This window comes from Gopherus flavomarginatus, chromosome 5 (assembly GCF_025201925.1).
Source record: "Gopherus flavomarginatus isolate rGopFla2 chromosome 5, rGopFla2.mat.asm, whole genome shotgun sequence".
Taxonomy (NCBI): domain Eukaryota; kingdom Metazoa; phylum Chordata; order Testudines; family Testudinidae; genus Gopherus; species Gopherus flavomarginatus.
In genome coordinates this window covers 8831543-8847586 of record NC_066621.1, presented here as the reverse complement: position 1 = coordinate 8847586, position 16044 = coordinate 8831543, and the positions used below count along the sequence as shown (strand labels likewise).

Genomic DNA, 16044 nt, shown 5'->3' with positions numbered 1-16044 from the left:
CGCTGGCGCTGTCACTCAAGTCATCGGCGGGAACGGGACGTTCGGGAAGAATTTGGTTGATCGGGTGAGGCAGGTCTTGGATCCGTATCCACCCCCCCGCTCCTGCCCCTGCCCCTGCCCCTCACTCCCGACCGGCAGCCCCCCTGCCCTGCGACGTGCTCCTTGTTCCCCTTCCGCCCCCCCCACCCGCCCGGACCCCTCACTCCGGATCCACCCCGCCCGGACCCCTCACTCCGGATCCACCCCACCCCGCCCTGCCTCACCCCTGCCTCTCACTCCGGATCCACCCCGCCCGGACCCCTCACTCCGGATCCACCCCACCCCGCCTTGCCTCACCCCTGCCTCTCACTCCGGATCCACCCCGCCCGGACCCCTCACTCCGGATCCACCCCGCCCGGACCCCTCACTCCGGATCCACCTCACCCCTGCCTCTCACTCCCGACCGGCAGCCCCCCTGCCTGTGACGTGCCCCTTGTTCCCCTTCCGCCCCCCCCCCACCCGCCCGGACCCCTCACTCCGGATCCACCCCGCCCGGACCCCTCACTCCGGATCCACCCCACCCCGCCTTGCCTCACCCCTGTCTCTCACTCCGGATCCACCCCACCCCGCCCTGCCTCATCCCTGCCTCTCACTCCGGATCCACCCCGCCCGGAACCCTCACTCCGGATCCACCCCCTCCCCGCTCCTGCCCCTGCCCCTCACTCCCGACCGGCAGCCCCCCTGCCCTGCGACGTGCTCCTTGTTCCCGATCCGTCCCCTCCCCCCCCCCCCCCGCTAGAGCTGCTTGTTCCCCTTCCGCCCGGAACCCTCACTCCGGAGCCACCCCCCCCCCCGCCATACCTCTGCCTCTCACTCCGGATCCACCCCGCCCGGAACCCTCACTCCGGATCCACCCCCCGCCCTACCTCTGCTCCTCACTCCCGACCGGCAGCCCCCCTGCCCTGACAGTGACCTTCCCTCCCATTCCGCACCCCCCACCTCTGTGACGTTCCTCTTGTTCCCGATCCACCCCCCCCCCCACACTGCTAGTGCTGCTTGCTCCCCTTCCGCCCCACCCCCACCCGCCTGTGCCCCTCACTCCGGATCCACACACCCCCGCCCTTCTCCTACCCCTCACTCCGGATCCACACACACACCCCCCGCCCTACCTCCGCCCCTCACTCCCAACCGGCAGTCCCTGCCCTGACAGTGCCCTTCCCTCCCATTCCGCACCCCGCGACCTCTGTGATGTGCCTCTTGTTCCCAATCCGCCCCTCCCCCCGCCAAGGCACCCTGCTCCGGATCCGCCTCCCCTCCGCACTGCCAGTGTTGTTTGCTCCCCTTCCTCCTCCCTAGCCCTGCCAGTGCCGCTCACTGCTGACCCACAGCCCCCCAGTAAACTCTGCTGATGCCCCAGAACCCCAACCATGGGGGCTTTAATGCTGAAAATGTGACTCTGTTTTGCAGTGCAGGGTCGTTCGCCGGTTCCCCGGGCCATGAATGGGGCGCTCATCCCAGGCACACCCATTGCAGTGGATTTTTGGAGCATCAGGAAAGCCAGCCATGCTCGCTTGTTCTTTCTCTCCCACATGCACTCTGACCACACAGTGGGTTTATCCAGCACCTGGCACCGGCCCATCTACTGCTCCCCCCTCACGGGGCGAATCCTGCACCACAGGCTGAAGGTAGGAGCCAGCCCACAGGGCCAGACAGCAGCTCAGGTGGGCCAAACCCAGGGCCATGGTTTGCATGTCACTTGGATAAAGCCGAGTGTTGGAAGGGTGAAAACACAGTTACTGTGTTTGCTACCCAGGAGTCTGTGATGAGGAAGGGGCATCTTGGGACCAAGATTTTGGAGTGGGGGGTTAAGATTCGCTGTTTTTCATAATGCACAAAGAGCAAGTCAGACTGAGAGCGATCCGGCTACAGAGCTCTGCTGTGCAGCTTGCTGAGGAGATGAGAATGGATCCCGTCCCTCGGGAGACGCCCTGGTTGGATTGCGGTACCCAACTCCCAAAGCAGAGCGTTCTCTCCCATGGGGCCAGCTGAGGGGGGCCTCCTGCCAGGAAAGGCAGCGCAGGGCAGGGAAGCGACTGGGTGAATAGTGAAGAACAGCCCAGAGAATGGGGTTGGGCCCTAGAGCAGCTAGTCGGCTAAGTGAATGGGGAAGGAGGCTTCATCCCTCTGTTGGGAGGGAGTAGGTCTGAGGCCGACTCCACCTGACCAGCCCTGTGCTTCCTTCCAGGTGGCAGAGCGCTGGATTTGGCCCCTGGAAGTGGGGCAGAGCCACCTCGTGGCCCTTGATGAGGTTGGTAAAAGGACCATGACGGTGACCCTGATAGATGCCAACCACTGCCCTGGCTCAGTCATGTTCCTGTTTGAGGGCCCCTTTGGTGTCATCCTTTACACAGGTACGAGCCCCAATCCTGGGGCCCGGAGACCCCCTTTGCCTTCCTGCCCAGCACTGGGTGTGTTTTGTTCTAGGGTCCCTGCCAGAGCCCTGTGCTTCTACCACAGGTCACCCCTGACCTTTCCCGCACACCCCGGGCCCTGCCTCCTGTCTTGGAGTTTAGGGGCTCGGAAGGGGAGTCATGCTAGCACCACCCCTTGGGGAGAAACAGGTTACTCACCAGGCCAGGAATCAAACCTGCATCATTCAGGTGGCAGCCCAGGGCTAGAGCCAGCAGGCGGTGGGGCCTTGGCAGGCAGAGGCTCTAAGCCAGGTCTCTGCCGTAGCAGCGCATGGACCACCAGGCTGGGCTCCCACAGTTCTGTGTGTTTGGGGTTTTGTCTTGTGCCAGGTGACTTTCGTTACACTCCCACCATGCTGCAGGAACCGGCGCTAAGGAACCGGAAACAAATTGACGTTCTCTACTTGGACAACACAAACTGTGACCCGCTGGGCGACCTGCCCTCCCGCCAGCAGGCCACTGAACAGATCAAAGAGCTGATCAGGGCCCACCCAGATTACGAGGTCAAGATTGGTGAGTAGGCATCACGGCATGTCGGTGGGGCTGGCTCCAGAGCCAGGGACTGACTATTTCTGGGCACTCAGTGCCTAATGGGAGGGAATTGCATTAGGAGGGGACACACAGTGGAAGAGGTACAGCAGCTCGCTGAGCCTGGGTTGTGCATTTTGACTGGCTCAGAGGACAGATGTAGCTAATTTTCATTCCTTTGAGGTGTGCTGCATGGGTCAGGTGGTGGTTTTCCTTCCCCTTCCAGCGTAGATTGGAAGGACAGGGCCTGTCTCTTCCTGGGTGCTGGGCCCAGTAACCTATAGTTCCCATGCCACTCACCCCCGTCCTTCTTGTTGCCTTTGCAAAATGCTGTTTAGGTGTGAGTTCCTGAGCCCCCTTGTTTGCTTCTTCCCAGGAGTCTACAGCCTGGGCAAAGAGTCGCTCTTGGTGGACTTGGCCTTAGAGTTTCAGACCTGGATTGTGGTGAGTCCCAAGAGACTGGAGCAGATGAAAGTGCTGGGCCTGGTGGACGTCTTCACTGCTGAGAAGGGGGCTGGCTGGATCCACGGTGTGGACATCTCTGAAATCTGCTGGGAAGCCATGATCAGCTGGAACCAGCAGCACCCCACCATTGCCATTCTCCCTACCAGCCGCCCAGTGAAGATCCCCCACCGCAGTGTTCACCTCGTGCCCTATTCAGACCACTCCTCCTTTTCAGAGCTGCTGGAGTTTGTACAGTGGCTGAAGCCCTGCTCCATAGTTCCAATTGTCAAGAGAAACGTGTGCTTGCCGTACTTTGAGAAATACCTGAGCTCTGACCACAAGGCGTTACCTGAGCCCAGGATTCCAGAGTCTGGGCAGAAGTTTACGCAGCTGAGAGAGAGCAGGGAGCAGCAAAGAGCCACCCAGCAGCCCGTGCCTAGGAAGGACTCCTTTGCATCCCCAGAGAGACATACGAACTGGCTGGAGCATTTTGGGGATGTGACGATTAGCCAGCAGAGCTCCTCAGAGCAGCCTAGGGACCCCAACACCCATTCACAAGGCAGCTTTGTGTGTTGCAGGGGCGAGAGGAAGGGAATCAAAGTGGAGTTATGCCAGCTGCATGGTTCCCAGAGGCAGCTTTTTTCAGCACAGCCCAATACACAGACACCTGCCAGAACGCAGCCACTGCCGCCCAAGGACACCGGTGCCCGGACGTCCCACAGCAGCACAAAGGGCACAGCACAGCCACACACAAGTACTTTATTCTGGCAAACAGGGAAGAAACACACCAGCCCATGCCAGCCTCCCCTGGGGGACTGGGCCCCCTTAACGCTGGCCTCCGTGCAGAAGAAGGCAGCTCTCCCCTCACACAAACAGAGTTTAACCTGCCTGCAGACTGAGAAATTTCTTCCCCCAGGAGCAGCTGGTGACGGTGTCACCCTGGCCAGCTGGTCCCCTGTGGCCAGCAGTCATGTTGCCTGTGGGCTTGCAGAGGAGTATTTGCTTGCTCCATTAAACACCCTAAAGCAATACTCTGCAGAGAGCTTTGACTGGCAGATCGAAAACTATTTCAGGAGAGAGGATGGGCTCTAACAGCCAGCGCGTGTGGAGCTAGCAGCAAAAGTCCTGTTCTCCCAAGTGTTGTCAGTGTGTGCTGTCTGCCAGGGCTGCTCTGAGCCAGCCAACAGGAGATGGCCCATCTCGGGGCTTTACGCTGAAAGCTCCCTTCTGTTGCCTGAGAGGAGAATGGCAGAGTTTGCAGCAGCTCCTAGACTCTCTTTTTGTTTGTTTGCTGAACATTCTAAAATTGCACGTTTGTTGTGTCATTACTGGCCACAGTGCGGGGATAACTCCCAAGTACTATCTGTGACCCTGTCCGTGTCCTGGGGTGTCACCCTGGCACTCACGCAAATGCAGATCCCAGGAGGACACTGTGTTTGCTACACCTTATGGCAAAGGGAATTGGAATGGTTCCAGGGAGGTGAGCCGTAGGGGGTGTGAGCTGCTGGACGTGACTCTGCATTCATGTTCCTATGAGAGGAGAGAACCATTCTCCTGCTTGACAGCAAACAAGAAGGAAGTTGCAGAGCCCTATCCTCTCCCTCCTGCTGTTTGCATTCCTAACTGCTGACAGGGATTGGTGTGTGCTCAGCTATCCTAGTGGCTTGGGAGCTTGTTTTAAAGAGACAGTGAAGTGAAGAGTTTTCAGGCCTCTCTGGATCGCTGTCAGGCTGTATTTAGAGACACTAACATCACAGGCTTGTGGGAGGCTCTCCCTGGCGACACAGCTGCTGTCCCATCCTGATTGGGCCAGCTTGTGGTTGGAGCTGTAAATGCTCTCTCATGTCATGAACTGGGGCAGGAGGAATTCTGTGAATTCCAAGGACTTGGGTCTCTGGTGCAGTTTGTTGCATTGTTTGGAGTGTCTACGTTCATTTGTGAACTGCTGTTTCTTCTCCCTCCAGCCCTTGATCCTTGTGCCCCATATCAGTGAGTCAGACCAGAACGACAGCCTCCGGCAGTGTGCAAACTCCAGGCACCTTCGCTGGGTCAAAAGTCACGGAGTCTGCGGCTCTTTCAGTGCTGCCAGTGTTAGCCATGCCGCATTCGAGATGAGAATGTGCTTGCTCTCTTGCTGGGTTAAGCTAGATTCTGAAGGAAGCGATCGCCACCTTTCAGTTCTGCTGAGCTGGACATAACCAGCTTCGCTCTCCTTGGCGTGGGATTTAGGGACAGCTTAGCTCAGCCGACCTCAAGGTGACCCTCTGTGGGCATTTCCTTTACTTGTTTCTGCTTGGGCAGGTGGCACCTTTCTAGTTTTCCTAGACGAGTGTTAGACCTGCTGCTTTGTGCCTGTGCCAGCAACGGGTGGGATGCGAGGGAGGGGGCAGCCTTCAGGTTCTTAGGGAGCTACTCCTAGCCCAATAGGGCTGAGATCCCAGACAGGCTGTCCCCTGGCGAAAGAGCTTTGCTGCCACCCCCACATTGACCCCCTGTACGAGTGCAGTGAGGGCTCAGCAGACTGGCTGCCTGCCCAAAAAATACCCTGCCATGGGCACTGACACATCTGCTGGACGCCAGGGAAAGATGTGTCCTTCAGAGCCACTGGAAGCCCCCCCAGGGCCCCCGTAATTTTGTTGTTCAGTTGCAACTGGCTGTACAGAAGGAGGCTGCAGCACTGGCCTTCCCTCCCTGGTGCCTGAGGAGAATCTCGTGAATCGCTGTGTCTGTGTTAAGCTCTGAAAGTGTGTGGAGAAAAGTGTTATTTATACAAAACTCAAATAAACCAAGTGGAAAAAATCTGGCTTCTGTGCTGATGTCATGGAGCTGGTATAATCAGCCTGTCCCGTCCTGGCTTCCTGTCGTTCTTGGGGAGGCACAAAGCTGCAAGCCGGCTGAGTACTGCTGGATAATCTCTGGTGGTTCAGTTAACCAAGCCCCATGATCCTCGCAGTGACAGCTGAGCGTCAGCGTCGTGTTTCCAGTTGTGCGTGCTGCAGAGCCCTGGCTACGCAGTGCCGTGTTTGGCATTCGGGGTGCATTCTCTCAGACGGGGCTTTGGCAGGAGCATTAAAAAGCAAGTAAGGTTTACAACTAGCACTGTGTTTGTCAGGGAGCTCAGATGTTGAAGGAAGGACCTTGCCAGGATGGTTCTGATCCCTCCCCTGCCAGCCGCCCATAGGAGTGCGGCTCGGAGTCTGCGCTGGAGTCACTGGAGACTGCGACCCACATCAGCTTGTGATGTCTGCAAGCTGGATTATAAGCACTGAACTCAGTCCATACAGAGGCTGCCCAGCAATTTCTTTGGGGCCTCGAGGGCTGCTCCTAACCTGCACTAAACGAGGCAGATTGTAGCCCCATGCAGGGCGCGGTCCTGCCATGTGGTACACACAGGCCTTTCCCATCACAATTGGCTCTCCATCTCTCTGGGTAGCAGGCCATGCTAAGATGGGAGAGGCTTGCTGTGACCAGCCCTGTGACAGAGCAGGGGAACAAACAGTGGCGTAACTCTCCCACGTGCCATCCCAGAGGCACTGCTCACATGGGTTCTCATGTTTGCATGGGTTCTGCAGGCCTCCCTGCAGTGGGGTTTGGTTGCGCATCTGGCTAGCGCTAGATTACGTGTATTGGACCCCAGGTGCGAGGCATGTGGTGGTGGCTGAATTCAGCTTTCATCTAAAACCAAAACTTGCTCTCATGGTTCTGAAGAAAAGCCTGAGCCCGTGACCCAGGGAGGCAGTGGGGTGATGTTTGCCCGAGCCTGCAGGCAGCCTCCTTCGAAGGGAGGCTTAGTGAACACAACTCTAGAGCCAGAACTAGGCAGATCAGGACCTTCCTGCTAAGGCAGGACCCCTGGGTGAGAGGGGTTCAGGCAAAGTGCTGAGTTTAGTGGGATCGGCTGCCCCTTGGTGGGGCTCACACTCCCATTCTCCCACAGCCTTGTACCTCCACGGATCGGTTTTGGGTGATGGCTCCCATGCACCATCCCCTTGGGGCACCAGAATGGGGGTTTGTGTTGACTGCTCTCCTTTCAGGACAGGCTTCGCTCAGCAATGGAACAGGTAACAATGACATGTTTCAATTGTCCGCCAGCAGCTGCATTCATCCTGTCCCTGGAGCTGAGGAGGGTGGATCATACGGCAGAGCTATTGTCTCAAGCAAACCGAAGGCTCAAGCAGATCTTGCTGCACTGGCTACACCCAGGTACACGACAGGGTTACAAGATTTTCTTCACAACTATGAGGGCCAGAGATTTTTTTTTCTTTTAAATGAAAACCGATGGCACAGCTACACTACAAACTGCTGCAGGCACATGTCACGTCAGCATGAAGCCGCTGCAGAACGTGTGCTGCTTGTCTGCATGCATGCTTGGCTTCTTGTGTCAGTGCCGCGTGTGCTCACCAGGAGTGCTTGTGTGAATATACGGTGATTGCACCATCGGTAGGTGTGTGTCTTTGTACCCAGTGTGCATCTGGCCACTATCCAGTGCCCTGTCTTTGGGGCTTTTGACAATGCATGGTAGGGCTGAAATGAGTCACGCGTGGGTGACTGGGAGCATGCAACTTTTTCTATCCCATAATTTCATCTATATCCCGAAAACACCATGGTGGCTGGCGTCAAGCTGTGGGTGTCACTGTCCCCCGGCATGGAGTGGTAGGGGCAGGGATGCCATGTGGAATATTGGGAAAGGAGTTCCATTTTCCAGGCTCCTGTTCTAATCGTTAGATATGTCCCTGCTATTCTGAGTAGCTGTGTAGTTCTCTTCTGCCATTTGCTGTAAATGACCAGTGTGGTTTGAACAGTCGCAAGGATCCTGCCCTCAGGTTTACAGCCCTGGCTGTTAGTCCCCAGCAGTAACAAATAAACTAGACCGACCCCTGGATTAATGACTCAGCCGAGTGCTATCGCTGTCTTACTCTTCAGAAAGTTAACCCACTTCTTTCCCCCACCCAAACCCAGTGACCGTCCTGCAGGCTGAGTGTCTGCTCCCAACGGCTGAACATTGAGAAGCTGCAGGGGAAACTCTGAGTTCTGCTACTGGAACATAAAAGGTATTTCCTGCCATTTCAGTGGACATGGCTTAAATTACATAGGAGCAGGGGAACCTAAAGCCTCTCCCACAGGTTTATTGAAGGGCAATAAAATTTTGCAGGAGAGTCTGAATGATAGAAGTGAGGGAGATCTCAGCCACAAGGCTGCCTGTGCGTTAGGCACATTCAGGTGCTTCCCACAGTGCCAGATGGGTGTTTCTGCTTCTGTTGGATGCTTTTTTCTGTGCAACAGCTGCCACTCTCTGGGGAGGGCCTGTCACCATTCCTCCTCTGGGTCACAACTGAATACCAAATTCAGGACAAGCTACTGGGAAAAAGGGCTAACACCCCCCAAAACTCTTCCATGAAAGGTACCAAACCAGCAACAAAATAAACTTCTGTCTCACCACACTGGCTAGCAAGAAGTCAAAAGTGCAGCCTCCTTAGGTATTCCAGTCCTGGATTCCACACCCAGACAACAGATTTAAAGATGAGTGGTTATTTGAAACCAATTTCATCAAACAAAAGGGTTCTTCTGATCCCAAAGGACCAGCCATATACCCAGGTCAATACATAACTCAAATCTTCCCCAATAATCATGCTATTGCCAATCCTTTAGTATTTAAAATCTAAAGGTTTATTTAGAAAAGGAAAGAAAGGAAGGTGAGAGTTAAAATTGGTTAAAGGAATGAAATACATACAACAATTGCAAAGTTCTTGGTTCAGGCTTGTAGCAGTGATGGAATAAAATGGCTTGTTAAGTCTCTGGTTGCTTCCAAATTGTTGGAAAGTCCTCAGTCCCTTGGTTAGATGCTCCCATTAGTATAAATCCATAGTCCAGAGGTTTGAGCAGAAAAGAGGCAAAATGGAGGTGTTTCCTGGCCCATTGTTCTCACTGTGGAAAATTACAGGGAACAAGATGGTATTTGGAATCATATGGGCAAATCACGTGTCCAAGCATGCTTCACTTAGGGCTTGTCTACACTGGAAATGTTAAAGTGCTGCCACGCTTTAATAAGAATGAATGTAAATGAGGGAGTTAGGTTCCAGGGAAATTTTTTTCACCAGACAAGACTATATTATATATATACACACACACACAATAAGTTTTAAACCAATAATTTAATACTGGTACACAGTGATGATGATTGTGAAGCTCGGTTGAGGTGGAGGAGTCAGAGGGTAGGCTATTTCCCTTACTGCTAAATGATGAACTAGCAATTGGCTGAGCCCTCAAGGGTTAACTCTCTCACTCTGCAAGGCAGCAGGAATGGAGGGAGAGATGTGCATTTCCCTTAAGTACACTGCCTTGTTAATTAAGACTGCAGCTGCTGCAAGCTCCCTCCATCCTGAGCCCTGGTGTGTCCCCCCTGCTCTATGGAAGATGGGGTATGTGGGGGGGAGGGGGACATCCTGGCATTTGCACCCCTCTTCCTTCTCTCTCTCCCCGTTTGTCTCCAAGCAGCTCCAAGGCAGAGGGCAGGAGCAGCACATGTCATTTGGGGGAGGGACACAGCTGAACTGCAGGCAGCTGCTGCATAGGGAATGGGGAGCTGATAAGGGGCTGCTGGTCCACCCTGGTTCCAAGACCCCACGAGCTAGCTCCAATGGGCTGCTCTTCCTGCAAGCAGTAGACAAAGCAGGCGGCTGCCAAACGAGTTAGAAGGGAGCATCATACAACTTTAAACAAGCATGTTCCCTAACTGATCAGCAACTAAGAATGAAACATTAACCGGGATGACTTGAAGTGAGGAGTTACTGTACAGGCAATGTGCCACTTTGTCATCTCAACCTGCTCTGACAACGTGGTCCTAAAACCGCTGTGGCTGCCCGGTGCCCTGGCTACGCTTATTGCTACCACGGGGACATGTCTAGGAGCAGCAGCCCTGGTGGGACATGCTGAGTGTTGGCAAAGCCATGAAGTGAGGGTCCTGCATCATGTGGGGTGTCCAGCCTGGCCCATGTCATGATGTTCGCTGTGTCTGATGTTGGAGCTGACAGTTGTGCTAGCTGCCGTGCTGGGGACTGGCTGAGCCCTCCCACTTAGTGAGCCATCCCCGGGAATAAAATGTGAAATACAGCCTTTTCTATAAACATGCAGTGCCCCAGAAAATCAGGCATTCAGGGATGAGCTGTGAACAGCTTGCCGGTCATGCCAAGGAATGAACTGGCCACATGTGCGTTAGCTTAGCAGGACTTTGGTTCTAAGAACAGATGTAAAAAAGTACATCCTGTAAGATCTGCAGCAGCCATGGATCCTTTAAGATAAACTTGTCCCTCTCTGTCTTTCCCATCTGGGTCCTGAGCCACTTCCTGAATAGGTTTTAAATGTGGCTCAGAACTTCATCAGGCCGAAATAGGTTAGCCAGCCACTGAAAACAGGACTAGAGGGTGTTAGGACCATGCTATGACATGTGTTTGGTGTTGCCTACATTCGGCATGGTTGTGAGACCCCCCATAACCCGTGTCCACACCCTACATTCTGTTGTCATAATCTTTATATGAAGATTTGTATCATTTGAAAACTTACAATTTGCTGGTCATTACTGACCTGATAAATTGTGTGTGGCAACACTGTTTGTGAAGTTATAAGATTCTACTGTATGTCATTAACACATGTTCCAAACAGTGGTTGACAAACAGGTCTGTCTCAAATAAAGGAATATGTGCTCTGCTTAAAACACGGCAGCCAACATCCTTCCCTGAATGAGACTCCTTGTTTCCTCTCTCTCTCACCCCGCCTTCCCCCCACCCCCGCATCCATCCATCTATCCATCAGTTCACTGCACCAAAAGGGACAAAGGAAACAGCCACTGACCCAAGAGGTTTGGTCAGTAAGAACTGCTGAGAGCATGCAATGAGAAAGCTTTGCTTTGAATTTAACAGTTTAAGTTAGGCACCAATTGTATTTTAGCTTGTTTTTCTTGTAACCATTTCTGACATTTAATTCCTCGTTAATTGTACGCACTTAAAATCTGTCTCTTTGTAGTTAATAAACTTGTTTTATTGTTTGATGTGAACCGGTGGGTTTAATCAAAGTGTCTGGGAAATGCTGTTGGGGGTAACAAGATGTGTGCGTATTTCTGTGGATGAAATGATGGACTTTATATAAACTTGCATTGTCCAGGAGAGGGCTGGGCAGTACAGGACATACGCTTCTGGGGGAAAGGCTAAGCCTGGAAGTGAGTTGGGGTCACCGTGCAGTACAACTCAGGCTGGTAAGAGCCAAGGGCTGGCTGGCTGCAGCACACAGACATGGCTGGGAGTGACTTGCAGGCTCTTTGTGAGCACTCCAGACTGGAGGCTACAGCAGCAAGACCGTGTAAAGGGCACCCGAGGTTAGAGGGCAGGTGTGACGCAGTTACTTGTTAGTCTGGATTGTACCCTGGGTATGTCACAGTGGTGTTAAAAATGCCTGCACTCTGCCACAATACACTGGAGCTGAGTCAGTGAAGGAAAACACATAGGATGCAGCTCTGCTTGTGATACAACAGAGACACTGGTGTAGACAGAGCATTTTTACCACCACTTTTCACGGAATAGGGCTGGAAACACTTCAGCTCCAGCTACACTGCCCACTTGGCTCTCATTGGTGTATCATTGCTGAATGTTGCTGGAACACAGATTATTTTTTTTCTATTCTTGATACAAAGCTTGTGAAACTGGAAGAATCCCACTCCCCACCTTTGCAGATAACACTGACTCAGGGACTTTACATAATTTCCTGTACGACTTGTCATAGGTTCACGATCAAGATGAACTGACTTAAAGCAGAAATTCTCCCTTTTATGTCATTTCTTGAATCTGAGCCTCCACTTTCAAATCTGCACTGAGCAAATGATGCTACACGCAGTTAAAGGCATTTCTTAGTTACCTTCATAGTTATCACTAAAGAGAAGCATTTAGAACCTCCTATAAAACACGGGCTGTCTAAGTTTCTCTGTTTGATAAAGTGTTGGGTGCATCTATGGCTGGCTCAGTCAGGCCTGGGGATTTCTCTGAGGAAGTCGCCACGGTGTTCAAAACCTGATTCTTACCTGGTTTCACTTTACAATAGACCAGGTGCCAGCCACAGCTCGTACAGTCCTGCAGTGACAAGTGACTAGTTCGGGACAAATCTTGCTGCACAGTGAGCCCACTGGTCCCTAACTAGAAAGTCCAGGCCTCTGCAGACAGCTGACAAGCCGCTGAGGAGAATATTTTCATGTCGCATACAGCCTCTGCTGGTGACAGTCATGGTGCACAAGGTGCCATTTGTGACCCAGTCTGTGGTTTCCAGTCATTATTGCCAGTGAATGGGGGGCACAAAACACTCTGCAGCAGATAAAGTGGAGTCGCTTCCTTTTCACATAGCCTCCTGGCTGCTCATGTGAGGCTGGGGCATTGTGTCCTTCACTATAGACACGGAGGAGGTTCAGAGTCAGTGCAGGAAGCAGCAGAAAGGTGGGTTTCCATGGGTCCATCTTCCAAGGAACACTGAACTCACCTCATCACGGGATCATGCCAGAGCCCAATGAAATCAGTAGTGAGACTGCTGTGGACTTCAGTAGGAGTTGGCTCAGGACCTAGATATAGCATGACCATAAAATCTTACTCTGGTACTGGTTGCACAAGTGAAGAAATGTGGACCATAGAAACAGTCCCCCCATTCTACCCCGCAGGACACAGTTCTGCCACAAAGACAGCCTGCGGCAGTACCTCACAGTGTGATTTTTGTTAGTGGCAAAGAATCAAGATGCCAATTGGTATCTCCTGAATCTCAAACCCCTAAATCAAAAGACTAGCACCTCCTCAGCCCTGCTGTGCTATAGGCTCGGGCACTGCCCAGGCTCTGCCCCAGCCTTCATTAAGGCAGAGTTAAGGTTGCCCAGTGCTGCTTTGTGCCCTTCCAGAATGTAGAGAGCTCCTAGACTTAAACCTCTGTAAACTAGGCACTAGAGAGTCAAGGGACATGCAAAGCAACCTTAACCCCTGCCTCTGGCCAGAACCACTGGGAATGGTTCAAGGGAGGGACATAGTAAGTAGGCCTGAGGAGCCCCCTTGCCCAAGTGACAGCTTTGCGCTACACCATGCCAGCATACCAGGTTTTCAAGCAGTTTGCAGACCCATGGATTTTAGTGCACTTGGACAAAGGTAAGGAGCTGATTTTGGGGGCAGGTTGAATTCCTGGAGCCCTGGAACCAAATGTCTCAGAATTTGTACCACAAGGGGCAAGGGCTGCAATGTGCAATGTAAATGGTGGGGGACTGGGTTTGGGGAGGGCATGGCTCTGCTCCATAGACTACATGCACTGTCTGCTTCACCATGGATTGGCTAAAGATGCTATTTAAGACCCGCCTCTTCCCTTCTTAGCAGCCTGACCCCCCCTCTCTCTCACAGGCACTTTGCAGGTGGGGAGCTGGGTTCAAGGCTCTTTGCCTTCCCATGAGCCCCTACACCCACCTGCTCCCGGGAGCCTCTCTCAGGACTTGAGAGAGAAGCTCCCTGTAGTCCCCTAGAAACAGGAGCCCCTGCCTTCCCCCCATGACCCATGTACTCCCAGGAGCCTCAGCCCTCCACTGCCCCTGCCTCCCACCTCCATCCGCTCCTTACCCCCCTGCTGCTGAACCTTGGACCCAGCCAGCCTGCTGCCAAGATCCCAGTGCCAGGAGGAGCAGGAACCTCAGCTGCTGCAGTTTTGGCACCTTGAGGGCCCAGCACTTAAAGTGGGCCCCAGGTGCCATGCTGCCCATGCTTCTGGCCAGGTGGCCTGTATGCCAGAGTAGGGAGATTGCAGTACGACTCCCTAGTGCGGTTGTGCACACCTGCAGCTTACAGTTGCAATGTGCCAGTGTGTAACGAGGGATATATTGCAACCAGCAAGGCAGTAGAAAAACCAGCCCAGCCAGGACGAGGTGGCAACCCCAACACAGCTCTGGGGCCTTTACACTGTACTCAGTTCCTTGTTATGCTAGTGCAGGTTTCAAGCCACACTCCCTAGATGGCTAGATTTTAGTGGACTTTGCTTATTAACGTCTACTCCTTACTGGCGGCCGGCAGGTGAGGAACCCTTGACCACAACATGCACTACTAGCTCATCCCCCAGCCCCGATGTGGCACCACAGTTAAGCCTGCACCAAGCTTTCCTTCACGGGGGAAAAGGGCTGAACAAGATTCCACTGTTGGGTTATTGCCCCACCGTAATGAGGTGCAAACCATCACCGCAGAAAACAAATCACAAGACTTCTGCTTCCTAATGTGATGGGCACCATGGTGAAAACCAGCTCAGTTAAGGGCTTGTCTACACTCAGAAATGGGGCCACTTCAACTAGTGCAGTGCAGTTAGGGAAGCAACACCCTGCTCCCTAAGCTCTTCCCCCAAGCCCAGCGTGGCTGCAGCGATATCAGTATGAACGTTTAGTCTGGCTGGGGGTGGGGCAGGGGGTCCGAGGGAGGGGTCTGTACTTCCCGGGGGTGGGGTGGGGGGTCCGGGGGGGGTCTGTACTGCTGGGGGGGTCTGTACTGCCCAGAGGGTGGCAGGGGGCCCGGGGGGTCTGTACAGCTGGGGGGGGTCTGTACTGCCCAGAGGGGAGCAGGGGGCCCGGGGGGGGTCTGTTTTGCCCAGGGTGGGGCAGGGGCCCGGGCGGGGTCTGTACTGCTGGGGGGGTCTGTACTGCCCAGAGGGTGGCAGGGGGCCCGGGGGGGTCTGTTTAGCCCAGGGTGGGGCAGGGGGCCCGGGGGGTCTGTACAGCTGGGGGGGGGTCTGTACTGCCCAGAGGGGAGCGGGGGCCCAGGGGGGTCTGTTTAGCCCAGGGTGGGGCAGGGGGCCCGGGGGGTCTGTACAGCTGGGGGGGGTCTGTACTGCCCGGAGGGGAGCAGGGGGCCCGGGGGGGGGTCTGTTTTGCCCAGGGTGGGGCAGGGGCCCGGGCGGGGTCTGTACTGCCGGGGGTGGGGAGGGGCAGGGGGCCCGGGCGGGGTCTGTACTGCCGGGGGGAATCTGTACTTCCTGGGGGGGTCCGGGGGGTCTGTACTGCCGGGGGTGGGGCAGGGGGCCCGGGGGGGGGGTCTGTACTCCCGGGGGTGGGGCAGGGGGCCCGGGGGGGGTCTGTACTGCCGGGGGTGGGGCAGGGGGCCTGGGGGGGGTTGTACTGCCCGGGCAGGGGGCTGCAGGCCGGGCCTGGCGAAGATCAGAGCAGTGGAAGGAGCCGGGGAGGTCCCTGGAGACGGGCTGACCTGTGGCTGGGGCAGAGTCTGAGGCGAGGAAACACCAACAGCCGCCCGCCGGGCACAGGGAGCAGCGAGGCCCAGCGCCGCGGTTACCCGGCCTTGCTCCGGGGCCTGCTGGAGCGGGAGAGCTGCGCAGGGGCCACGTTCCCATGGCAACGCGCCGAGGCCCAGCGCGCCGGCCCGGGTCCTTCCCCCGAGGGTGGGCGGTCAGGACACTAGGGCTCTGGCCACTAGGGGCGCACTCACTGCTGCGTCAGGCATAGCGCGGCTGGAGGAAGGGACGGAATCCCGCAAGGGTCAGTTCTAGCGCCCTCGGCCCATGCTTCCGTCTCACTAGCACCACAGAGGCCCTTCGCTTCCGCCTCGGTAACGCTGACGGCGATGGG

The 16044-nt window shown here is 55.1% G+C and overlaps 1 protein-coding gene and 1 long non-coding RNA gene across 3 annotated transcripts; one reads left to right on the top strand and one right to left on the bottom strand.

Moving 5' to 3' along the window:
* The first annotated feature begins 2 nt into the window (after window positions 1-2).
* On the top strand, window positions 3-7142 carry DCLRE1B (DNA cross-link repair 1B). 2 transcript variants are annotated; one of them, XM_050954338.1, is made up of 5 exons: window positions 3-64; window positions 1447-1664; window positions 2225-2390; window positions 2781-2963; window positions 3355-7142. In XM_050954338.1, the coding sequence occupies exons 2-5, from the start codon at window positions 1476-1478 to the stop codon at window positions 4512-4514; spliced, it is 1698 nt and encodes a 565-aa protein (XP_050810295.1). In that variant the 5' UTR covers window positions 3-64; window positions 1447-1475; the 3' UTR covers window positions 4515-7142. The 2 variants fall into 2 exon arrangements, with proteins under 2 accessions (XP_050810295.1, XP_050810296.1); XM_050954339.1 differs by lacking the exons at window positions 3-64; window positions 1447-1664 and having other exon boundaries at window positions 2304-2390; window positions 2813-2963.
* A 1924-nt stretch (window positions 7143-9066) lies between these two features.
* LOC127051735 (uncharacterized) lies at window positions 9067-15893 on the bottom strand. Its single transcript, XR_007774576.1, has 3 exons — window positions 15665-15893; window positions 12490-13017; window positions 9067-9347 (listed from the first exon to the last, which is right to left on the bottom strand). It is a non-coding gene; the product is annotated as an uncharacterized LOC127051735 (long non-coding RNA).
* Window positions 15894-16044: the final 151 nt, after the last annotated feature.

Excerpts from the sequence above, each read along its gene's own strand:
- DCLRE1B (XM_050954338.1), top strand. The coding sequence starts at position 1,476 with ATGAATGGGGCGCTCATCCCAGGCACACCCATTGCAGTGGATTTTTGG. Across the intron at positions 1,665-2,224 it reads TCCTGCACCACAGGCTGAAG|GTGGCAGAGCGCTGGATTTG; the intron begins GTAGGAGCCAGC and ends GCTTCCTTCCAG. Across the intron at positions 2,391-2,780 it reads TGGTGTCATCCTTTACACAG|GTGACTTTCGTTACACTCCC; the intron begins GTACGAGCCCCA and ends GTCTTGTGCCAG.